We start from the raw sequence: 11632 nt of genomic DNA, 5'->3' as shown, positions 1-11632 counted from the left end.
TATTGGCAGAACATGAATTTCTCCATGAGTATTTTTTAATAATTTAAACATATGCAGAAAATAAACACCATCAAGTTTGTTTATAAACAATTTTATAAAAATATTAAAAATATGGTAGCAAAATTGTATATACATTACATCATAATGATCAATAATGATTATGTAAATGACGCTCTGAACTTAAATCGCTGGGGCTTATTTGACTTACGTCCCGGTATGGATGCTTAAAACTATATTACTACAATACTTGTTCTAACCTTTACCTGTAACTTTTTTTACCTAAATCTCTGTCTATACTATCTTATTTATTCGACCAAAAAAGTGATGTGCCCATAAATTAGACACGATGGCGTCATATCACTACCATATTTGGGTCCATCACTTATGTTTTGTCACATAAAGTTTGATAGTGTAGACAGAAAGGTAATATATATTTTGATATCAAGTTTGCGGTACACCACGTGCATACACACGTGGTGTACTGTACCACAAACTTTATATCAACATATTAATTTCGCTTTGGCAACCTTCAAACAATGCAAAGATAATGTTATTATAGATCTACTATTTTCACTTTAAAATTGTCCTTCATTTTATCCATTTAATCAAGCAAGTTAAGTTCTATTTTTCTCAGAAATATAAAGAAGTGAACAGTGGCATCTCCATTGTCATATTCTCGCAATAATTATAATTGTAAGTTAGTCGTAGCTGTCTTTATGTCCGTGGTCTGGTGACAATATTAACGCTTTTCCTACCCCCTTTTTGTTTTTGTTTTATTCCGCCTCTACGAAAACGGATTCTTCGTAAAGACTGGTATTTTTTCGGTTGTTTTCGTTGGCATTATTTATTTAAGTTTTTCTATAATCTACTTTCACCTCTTCTCTACTTTGCAGTCAACATGGTTGATCCTTTCCGTCACCTGTAATAAGAAAAACAACAAATTATGTGTCAATATACTTTAAAAGACTGTTTTCATTCATTCAGTTATTAAAGATTAATTATAAAGTTTTAATTAAAAGATCCAAAGCCTGTAAAAGACCAGATAAGCTCAAGAGAGCGTTAAGCCTGGTTTCACCAAAATAAAATAACTATACTACAACAATTGTATATGTGAAATAAAAATAGCAAAAATGAGGAATATATTCGTGATCGTCTCGGACGTCATGAGGAAATTTCCCGAATGATCAGAATCAAAACGGTACTGGGTTTGGTCTACTAGCGTTCCTGCTCCCAAAAGACATGTTCATAGAAGCACTGATGAAGAAAGTCTTCCGGGACATGACTATACTTCGGCTTTAGTTGATAGAAGATTGAAATGTTTTGTTAGAGATCGAGTATACGATTTTTTTACGATTAAATGCCGAAATATAGGATCATCATGTCCATTATATGGGCACATCACATTTTGTTCACATAAAGAAAGTTTGATAGTGTAGACAGAGCTTAATACTAATAATAATATAGGCCTAGAAGTCTACCCTTTTCATGTGTCTTCTTTCTTGTTGATCATTATGGTTCGATATGCACGTTGATAGATTTACTACTTTGTTTCAAATCTTTCTGTGTCACATCCTCCACATCGTCAATCGGAATCTTTGATTTACCTAGGGTAGAAAGAGAGAGAAAGAATTGTTTTGGTCCAATCACTTCAATTAAAGTATGCACTTAACCATCTTATCTAAATTACATGTGATTATTTTTACTCTACTTTTTTTACGCTAACACTCGGAAGTAGATTTGACTATTCCATTTCAAAATGAAAACTTTATTTAAAAAGAAAAAAGAATAATATGTTTAATTATGTTAGTTGTCTTATTCCAATAACATCAATTAACGTATGCTCTTAACCATAACACTCGGAAGTCAGTTTGACCATTTCATTTCGAAATGAAAAATACATTTTATTTTTTAAAAACTCTAATCTAACCATCTATGAAGTTTTATTTTGCACTTTTCCTCACGTTTTTGTCTTCTCAGCGTCAACTTTTTAAATATAGAACTTGGAACATCATATAAACTTTCGGCTTCAATCTGTTTTTGTTTTTTGAACCAACTCTTTCTCTTTACATTCTGTTTATCTTCATTTTTATTATATCTTTCTTGTTCAACGTTGTGTTCACACGACTCGATATGTACGTTGATAGATTCAGTGCTGTGTTTCAAATCTTGACCTGTCTTTGTCACGTCCGCAGCGTCAGTAGTAATCTTGGATTCACCTATGGGGTGAGTAGACAGAGAGTGAAGAAATATGTTGAAAATGATTGGACATTTTTAAATGAAAATCAATTACAATAGTCATACTAAGGGTTCCATTTTGGAGTTATATATTGTTTTAGAGAGAAGAAATATCTTGAAGAAGATTGGACAATTACATTTTAAAATGAAAATCAATTATGTAACACTCTGACCATCAGGTCAACAACCCTTTTACACTATTTCTCCCTACTCCATCTATTAACATTCCTAATGGTTTCTTCCTATCCCTAGGTACTCTTTGTTCCCTCTCCTATACCCCACATCCTTAATCAATTACTGTTTCCTCATCATCAAGAAATGTTTCCTTTACTAAATAGTCCCCTCCCAGTAGGCCTACATGAATATTAATTAGGACCGTTCCTTAAATATGGATGTACTGGTGAGAAGAAAAAGAGAGCTTGGTAGATAATAACACGTTTATAATAGAGAGAAGAAAAGGTATGTAATATAGCCAGGACAGACTGTAATATATTGAATATTTAAATAAAACTGTATCTGGACAAAACCATATTTACTGTTGGTACATTCTGTGACTGTGTGAAATCCTGCCACTGAGACTATAACATAGTAACGGATACACTAAAATACCACGAAAGAAATATCTTGAAGAAGAATGGACAATTACATTTTGAAATGAAAACTCAATTAAAACAAATCTTCTGCTATTAGGATCTTTAAACCCATTTCCCAGTTATACTTTACTATAGATATTAGAGATGATCTTATGAATAATGGTTTTATAAGTTTTACACTTTCCTCACGTTTTTGTCTTCTCAGTGTCAACTTTTTAAATATAGAACTTTGAACATCATATATATTTTCGTAATATTTCTTTCGTTGGTATTTGTTAGACACGCCCGTCCTAGAATTGTGTGACTCTTCGCTGTCGTCGTTCTGTCGTTGATGTTCATTAGACATTCCCGTCTTAGAATTGCGTGACTCTTCGCTGTCGTCGTTCTGTCGTTGATGTTCATTAGATATTCCCGTCGTAGAATTGTGTGACTCTTTTTTGTCGTCGTTCTGTCGTTGATGTTCATTAGACATTCCCGTCTTCGAATTGTGTGACTCTTCGCTGTCGTCGTTCTGTCGTTGATGTTCATTAGACATTCCCGTCTTAGAATTGTGTGACTCTTCGCTGTCGTCGTTCTGCCGCTGATGTTCATTAGAAATTCCCGTCCTAGAATTGTGTGACTCTTCGCTGTCGTCGTTCTGTCGTTGATGTTCATTAGACATTCCCGTCGTATAATTGTGTGACTCTTCTCCGTCGTCGTTCTGTCGTTGATGTTCATTAGACATTCCCGTCTTAGAATTGTGTGACTCTTTCCTACCATCGTTTTGTCGTTGTTGTTCGTTAGAAATGTCCGTCTTAGAATTGTGCGACTTTTCCCGTTCATCTTTTTTATCTACATTGAGAAATAATATGGTAAGCTACATATAGATGTAAAATTAATAACTTATTTATGGTTTTTGTTATAATTCAAACAATATTTTGTATTTTCTTCATCATTTTTTAAGGCTTGATATTATGAGAAAGTAAATCACGACACATTATAAAGTTAAATACATTTTTCCTCACGTTTTTGTCTTCTCAACGTTAGCTTTTTAAAGATAGAAGTTGGTACATCATAAATATTTTCGTCATCAATTTCTCGTTGGTGTTTGTTAGACACGCCCGTCTTAGTATTTTGTGAATTTTCTCTGGTATCATCATCAGACGTGACCTTTGACATTCTATCTATATTAAGAAACAACAAATTTACGGAGGGACGAAGTTATCGATAATACTGTATATATTTGAACCTGTTCTAGGTCAATAGAAAACTGATTTCAATTTTAATATACCTTTTTAAATTTTTTTAAATTCTATAAATATTACCTTTTTGGTTAGTTTTTTTCCTACCAAGAGTAAGTCTCTTAAAAAATGAACCGTCATACATGGTTTCATATTCCACCTGTCTTCTTCCCGAAACTACAGTGTCATTAGTTTTGACGTCATCGGTTTTTGTGCACTTGTTTTTTGTATGTTCTCCTTTTCGTTTTCGTTCAATGACACGTGAGTTCGTTGAATTATCGTCTACAAAAAAACAAAGAAAAAAGTTCACAGATACTACATTAAGTAAGTCTGCATTTAGATATGTAGGCCTACAGAGTTTCTCTGAAACAGCTTTTGCCAGCAAGATGTGCCAGTTTAAACTGGCTTCAACTGGCATTTAAAATGGTGTACGAAAATTATACATGAAAAAACACTTTTTTAGTGGTGGTAGGCCATGCTCAGACTTCAAAAACTTTGCTAAGAGCAATAGGAGGCTATATTTTGTCAATTGGATCGGAAGTACAATATATTTTTCACGTCCCAATAACTTATTTTTTTAAATTTATTTATTCTATTTCATCATCAACCCACAGTGACCATACGGTACGTCACCATTGAATAACTGTACATGCACAAATTTACAGATAACAAAACAACATTTAGATATTAGTGACATTAGACAAAACATTATGACGGAAACAAGCAAGCAAATAAAAAAAATATCAACAGAACCATCAACTTTACACAGCGAGTGGTATAACTTTGGAAGACGATTAACAAAACCATTTTTAGTAATATTTACCCTTCTCCTTGATATAGAAATAAAGCTGGATTACGCAATTGATATTGTAGAGAAAAATACACTTTACCATAACAAATTTAATTCATTTATGATTTGGTACATTCGCTTAATTGTCCAAAATTTGATTGTCCGAAATTGATTGGGAGAATTTTATTTCGTTATCTCAGTTTACCTTTTCGATCAGGCTTATTTCTTCTTAATGTTAACTTCTTAAATATAGATTTTGGTACGTCGTATATATTATCATCATCTATGTATCGTTTCGGTGAGGCACTCTGTATTGGTGATGGTTCTATTCTTTCTTCTTTGGCGTTTGAACTGTTAGTTTCGTCATTTTGGTCGGAATTATTTTCTACAGTCCGTGTTAGTGGATCACGGCTATATTGGTTCCTTTTCATAGCTGATAACATTAGAAAACAACAGTAACAAGTTTATTGTAAAGGCCCATGAAAACTATAGGCCTATGCGCTTAAAAATGGATTTTTTTTAAACATAGTTTAAAGATTTATTGTTCCCCAAAAACATGAAAAATGAAGATTAATTAAATGAGACTTTGAATATGTTATTAATCACTTTTAAAAATAATATTTCGATTAAAAAAATGTTTATATATTTAAATGGCATTAACATTTCCATCTTTACTCTCATTTAAAAAAAAGTTATATTTTGTCAAAACAAAAATGAGAATTAGGGTAAACTTTATTTTGTATATTTCCTGCTAAAATTCCAAGGTTTAAAATTTAATTATATTTACTTTTATTTGCATCTTTTTATCTTGAGTTATAAATAATAGCTCATTGATCTTTGTTTCACAGCTGAAAACAAATATCTATTTATAATCATTTTCAATTGTTTTTTCTGTGATTGATGTATTTTTCACATTTTTATTTGCAATGAAATATCTATATAAGCTTTAACTATTGAGTGAGAGGACGTGACGTCAGTGAAGGCCCATTTACACTAGAACGATAACGATCGACGATAAATTGGTAAATATGCAATTTTTCTACATAAAACAAAATAAAAAGTTTTCACCATAACTATAAGATAACCATCTATGCTGCATTTGATGAAAATAATATTTTCACACGTCCAATCAAATGACGTCATGATTAGTAAGTTAAATAATATCGTAACGATACAACGATTTTATTCTTATTAATGATCATGACGTGATTTGATTGGATTACAAATATGTTATTGTTATCAAAGAAAGAATAAATGGTTATTCTATGTTTAAGAATACAAACTTTTAGAATTTCTTCTGTTGCATGTAAGAAAAATTTAAGTTTATAAATTTATCGTCGTAGTATAAACAGGCCTTAAATAAATGAAATAAAGTAAAGAAAATGAATACGATAGGCCTACATAAATAATGTTCATGTTTTATCACAATATATGGTCGAGATTTATGATAACTTGATACGAATGGGAATTTTGATTAATTGAAACTTCAATAGAAACAAAAATGTTCAACTGAGATCATCGCGTGACAGTTTTGAAAATTGGATTTGTAATGCCATTGCGTTTGTTTAGAGCTATGCACAATAGTAATATAAGTTTTTATGTTTATTCATCTAGTCTAATAATTAGTGAAGTGATTAATTCAGTTTGTCCTAACGTAACGTGCAGGGTGTGTCAATCCCCCATCTAATGCTCTGTCTACACATGGTCTACACTATCAAACTTTATGTGACAAAAAATGTGACGTGCCCATATATGGACATGATGATGTCATATCACTACCATATTTGGGCATATAACTACCATATTTGGGCGCTTTACACTTTGTTGTCAAACTAGTTTGATAGTGTGGACATAGCTTTAGCTTTAGAAAGGGTTTCTCTATTCTATTTAGTCTTTTAAAAGGGTAAAATATCGTCATGAGCCAGACTATAGTTGGGCCTATTTACTAACAATTTCACTGCTAGTCAAATTTGAAAAGACCACTTTAGGAAAAAAGATGTTTTGTTCGAACCCTTATAAGAAAAAGTTCCTCTTCCTCGGCTACTATTGTTCATATGTCCGAATAATGTATAAAAGTTACTACTGTATTATAACTTGTTGGACATATAATGCAAAAATATATACCTTTGCTTTGGTTTTTCTTTTTAAATAGAGGTGCAGGAATGTCGTATATATTTTTATCATCAATGTCTTGTGTTGAATGTTTTGCCTTCTTTTTCTCATCGTGTTTCGTCGGCCTTCTATTCAGCTTGTCATACTTATCGCCTTCCTGCTCGTCATCTATGACTCGACTCGGACTCGGCTGAAAGTGGGACGGTTCGTACCAGTGATGATCGGAACGGGTTGGTTTCCGATTGTCGTCGACTGCTGTGTAAATTCGCGTAGAGTATGGCTTGTCATTACCAGTTAGTAAGGTACTGGGATCTTTAAAAAAAAGTTGATAGTGATTTTACAAAACTAACTACTAACCTAATAATTCTGCTCGTAACGACAGGGCAACTTAGAACATCATCTGTATACTAGCGGTATCATATCTAGTGACATTAAACATCACGCAGTATCGCGTTTACTTAAAAAACTTAATTTCATTGAAAAAGCTCCTCACGGCACACTATAAAATATCCTCTTCTTCAAAAACGATGACAACGGAGTTTTATTCTAAAGCTCTGTCTACAAACTTTTTGTGACAAAATATGTGATGTGCCCATATATTGACATGATGATGTCGTATCACTACCATATTTGGACATACCAATACCATATTTGGGCACAGCACATTTTTGTCAAGCTATTTTGATGGGCCTGTCTACTTCTGATTGTACATCTTGTTCCCTCATAATACTAATAGGACTAGGCGTGCAATTAGCACGTCGTACTCCTCAATACATACTCCTGGATTTAAAATATTAAGTATGTAGGCCTACCCTAAAGATATCTTTCGGTTAACAATAACTTACCAATCATGGAAACTTCAGAATTCATGTAGTTAGTATTATGAGCTTGGTCTTCTTTACCTCCCCAAAGACAGACACAATAACAGCCTTGCTTATTCTTACCCATCGTACTTAGGCCGGCTAGTTGGTTGTTTGATGGCTACTCCTGTTAGTGAGTTTCTTCATAATAGGCCTAGGCCCCTATATGATAAATATGGCAACGATTCTTCTAGTATAGGTCGGAATACATTCTAGTCTTGTGGTAATCCAGTTATAAATATCTTTATTTTGTTATCAATTGTTTTTAGTAATACGTTACATTAAATATTCTAATAAGGAAGTTATTTAGTCTTATATATTGCTAACTAACTGTGTTTCACACAGAAAGTAAAACTATGAGAATCATAGGTCCATCAATGTATTGAATGGCTGCCTGTCTGTAGAGTGCCAATCGGGACAGAAATCTATAGAGTTGTGTATATGGTTGCACTTTCAGTTGATTTAATTAATCTGAGTGGTAAACATTTCCTTTTCGTGTAAACAGTTTTTTTATTTATTATCATTCATTTTATAGGCTATTTAACCAACACAGAACATATTATAAATAGTCAATAAAAAATCATCTCAAACAACATGTTTTAAACGCCTCAAAGATATATTTTCCCGTCCCCAAAACTATTTTTTTAATATGCTATTTTAATGTCACATACTAGTTATTAACTTTGACCAAAAACTGGAGCAAAGAAAAATCATTTACCTGAAAAAATGTAATTTAAAGCAAAACATATTTAAATTTTCTTTCAGACAATGGTTTTTGGTTAAAATAAAAACGTTTCTTTTGTCTTTCTTTTCTTTCTTTTGATCCTTCGGAAATAGATACAGTATTGAGAATCGGTTCATACACCCGATTCCCAGTGCTGTAACTCCACACACATTCATAATCACAGCTTCTACAAAAAACATCCACGTGACAGCTTAGATCATATATTAGTTAGCAATGCCCTCAGCTAACTTTGCTTGGCCCTGGTCTCTCACATTTTTTGACTTAATATATAGTGAAAAATAACCAATAAAGAATAAATGACAATTCTAAAATACCTTTATTTTATCGTCAGGGTGTCAACTGCGTCCCAAATGGCAGAATATTAAAGCATAATATGTTGTTTGAATTCCTTGAATAATTCAATTCAATTTCTTTTTATTTCGGAAATATCATCCATATTTATAAACTTATAAACAGAAAAAGAAAAAACTATAAACTTAAGCATAAAGAATGCTTCTCCGGCTACAATACATTTTGGCGTTATGGAGCATGTGTTTGCAAACACGGGCAAAAGGGCCTAACACATATTTGCAACTCTAAAGCTCTGTCTACATTATCAAACTTTATATGACAAAAAATGTGATATGTCATCATGTCCATTGGGCACATTTGTTGTCACATAAAGTTTGATAGTGTAGACAGAGCTTTAGAAAATATAATTATTTTACAATGTTGAATAACGATTCTTCGTTTCATGAATAAATCATAATTTTCTATTAAATACTACATTTTAAAAATTAAAATTAAGTACAGACTTGACTGACTAAAATTAATGCCATCATACTGTTTTCTATGTTTGATAATAAAGTGAGAAATGTTATTAGTAATTCTCACATTAATTCATCGACTGTCTGATATTCGTTTTCTACGTTATTCTGACAATCGATGAACTCGTATGTATTTACTTGTTTGTTTCCACGTTTTTTTCTCATACTTGATGTAAGCCTTCTAAGAAATGGTTTGGGCGTATCATACACATTCTCGGTTTTCTTTCCTTTGCTTTCCTGGTTACTTAACACATGTTTTGGCACTTCGTAGTCGTGCTCGCTTACCACTCGACGATGCTGAGATCGGCGTTGATTAGGATTCTCGTAAATCGTTGAAGCATAATCACTCTGGTCAGTTGCATCTATAGAGTCAAAAATAAGGAAAATAACTTGATAAATGTGTCGTTTTAAACAAACTACCATCCCTGTGTCACAGTAATGAAATCCGTCTGGTCATGGAGTTACAAATTATAACTCCATGGTCTGGTACATCTCTCTGCATTATTTAGTCTAAAGGGCAAAGGTCAAAGTTTTCCCCAAGACGATCACGGAGAGGAAGCTGAACTTCATACCGCCATCATATTTATATGAATAACCTTAATCATGTATTAAAAAACTAATCCCTGTGTCACAGTAATGTAACTCCTCAACATAGTATCTGGTCCATCTCTCTGCATTATATAGTCTGAAGGGCAAAGGTCAAAGTTTTCCCCAAGACGATTACGTCAAGAAGATGAACGTCACCATATTTTTTGTATGAATAACCTTAATCATGTTTTAAAAAACTAATCCCTGTTTCACAGTAATGTAATCCTCAAACAATGTCTCTGGTCCATCTCTCTGCATTATTTAGTCTGAAGGGCAAAGGTCAGAGTTTTCCTCAAGACGATCACGGCGAGAAGGCTGAACTACCTTATACCAGGGAAGAGTGAAACTACATTAATTTCACTCTTCCCTGCTCATATGAATACAATTAATCATTTTATTGATATTAACAATGATATTTACCAAATTGGCACTGGTATCCTATCAAAAATTGAAAAAACTGTGTATCCTAATGACGAAAAACTCGAGTAGGCTATAGCCTAACAGTTTGTTTAAACTTTGTTATTACGGTTTCATTATTCAGCATACCTAAATATATACATTTGTTCTGATTCAGAGTTTTTTGTTTTTAAACACTCTCACATCGAACGGCTTTATATAGGCCTTTCATGGACTTCAAGTTCACTGTTAGAAACGATAAACAACCTGTTGATAATATATCCTAGGCCTATGTTTATATAGATACTGTAAGCGTTAATTATTGCCGGAAAATGCTTAGGCCTAGTCTAAACTTTCTTGCTAATGAGGCCATTTTCTATAGCACAAACTCACCATCTGCGGCACCCGTGTTGTCTTCGTTCTGACGGCGGGAGGAGGATGTGTTCTTGCTTTCTTTTCCAAAACAGCAACACCACGGTTTATACATTTCAAGATGATTGTTTTAGAAGGATGTTAGTAGCCTATTATAATAATCTTTCAGTGATTACTAAATAATTTTAGCAACATTGTCGATAATTACGTTTATTGATTTTTATGGTTGAAATTTTACTTTCAAAAACATTTAGTCTGTTAACAGGAAATAGACTTTAACAAACAAAATTGAAAGTTGTGTTTTTTTTTTTGTTGGAAAGCGAAACCACGGAATTCAAATTTAACGAGAAACATTATTGTGTAAACCTATCATCAAATAAAGATAAGTACTACTCAAATATGAATATAGGTATTATTAGTGTTATTAATTGAGAGGGTATGACATATTATTTGATTAATCATTTCAATTAATACACCTTTCACTCAAATTAACATTTCGGCAAAGAGTTGGAAGTTTTGGCACAATTGGCCCTGAATAATGATACCTGTCGGTACGTTTATCAAAGACATTTACTTCTAAACATTTTCCTTGTTGAACGTTAATCAACCTGATGCACTATTTTGCATTATACTGACATTTGAAACGAAAAAGAAATCTTTCTCGTGTGTCTGCTGGCGTTTTCGTATACTTTTACACCAGAGTAAAAAATCACTTATCACAGAGGGCGGTCTTCAGTTTCGGATAAATCTAATCAGTATTTTGACATTCAAAATGTAACAATTAAAACAATTAATTATAGCAATAACATTATAAGATATAATTTTAGAATATACTTGATATATTTTATATCCTAAAAACCAACCGGGCGTAGATTAGTATGAACCGCGGCTTTCGCATGGATCTTGTTTAATGTT

At 32.6% G+C, this 11632-nt stretch overlaps 2 protein-coding genes across 4 annotated transcripts; both read right to left on the bottom strand.

The window, feature by feature from the left end:
• Positions 1 to 283: 283 nt before the first annotated feature.
• On the bottom strand, positions 284 to 8166 carry LOC140040900 (uncharacterized). Of its 3 annotated transcripts, none has more exons than XM_072087168.1 (9): positions 7796 to 8166; positions 6963 to 7262; positions 5044 to 5271; positions 4133 to 4330; positions 3833 to 3991; positions 3018 to 3659; positions 1962 to 2216; positions 1479 to 1604; positions 284 to 919 (listed from the first exon to the last, which is right to left on the bottom strand). In XM_072087168.1, exons 1-8 carry the CDS (start codon positions 7896 to 7898, stop codon positions 1510 to 1512), a joined length of 1980 nt encoding a protein of 659 aa, XP_071943269.1. In that variant the 5' UTR covers positions 7899 to 8166; the 3' UTR covers positions 284 to 919; positions 1479 to 1509. The 3 variants fall into 3 exon arrangements, with proteins under 3 accessions (XP_071943269.1, XP_071943271.1, XP_071943270.1); XM_072087170.1 differs by having other exon boundaries at positions 3585 to 3659; XM_072087169.1 differs by lacking the exon at positions 284 to 919 and having other exon boundaries at positions 1521 to 1604; positions 1928 to 2216.
• Positions 8167 to 8339: 173 nt separating this feature from the next.
• Positions 8340 to 10969, bottom strand: LOC140039863 (uncharacterized). The gene is made up of 2 exons (XM_072085441.1): positions 10739 to 10969; positions 8340 to 9723 (listed from the first exon to the last, which is right to left on the bottom strand). The coding sequence occupies exons 1-2, from the start codon at positions 10830 to 10832 to the stop codon at positions 9425 to 9427; spliced, it is 393 nt and encodes a 130-aa protein (XP_071941542.1). The 5' UTR covers positions 10833 to 10969; the 3' UTR covers positions 8340 to 9424.
• Between the last annotated feature and the right edge of the window lie 663 nt (positions 10970 to 11632).

This window comes from Antedon mediterranea, chromosome 2 (assembly GCF_964355755.1).
Source record: "Antedon mediterranea chromosome 2, ecAntMedi1.1, whole genome shotgun sequence".
In the NCBI taxonomy this organism is placed as follows: Eukaryota; Metazoa; Echinodermata; class Crinoidea; order Comatulida; family Antedonidae; genus Antedon; species Antedon mediterranea.
Note: the sequence above shows the minus strand (reverse complement) of the source record. Positions and strands in the feature narration are given on the sequence as shown.

Coding starts and splice junctions, on each gene's coding strand:
- LOC140040900 (XM_072087168.1), bottom strand. CDS start 7,898: ATGGGTAAGAATAAGCAAGGCTGTTATTGTGTCTGTCTTTGGGGAGGT. Junction 3,992..4,132: donor GAAAAAAACTAACCAAAAAG/GTAATATTTATA, acceptor TTCTTAATATAG/ATAGAATGTCAAAGGTCACG. Junction 2,217..3,017: donor GACACTGAGAAGACAAAAAC/GTGAGGAAAGTG, acceptor CTCACCCCATAG/GTGAATCCAAGATTACTACT.
- LOC140039863 (XM_072085441.1), bottom strand. CDS start 10,832: ATGTATAAACCGTGGTGTTGCTGTTTTGGAAAAGAAAGCAAGAACACA. Junction 9,724..10,738: donor CAACACGGGTGCCGCAGATG/GTGAGTTTGTGC, acceptor TTGACTCTATAG/ATGCAACTGACCAGAGTGAT.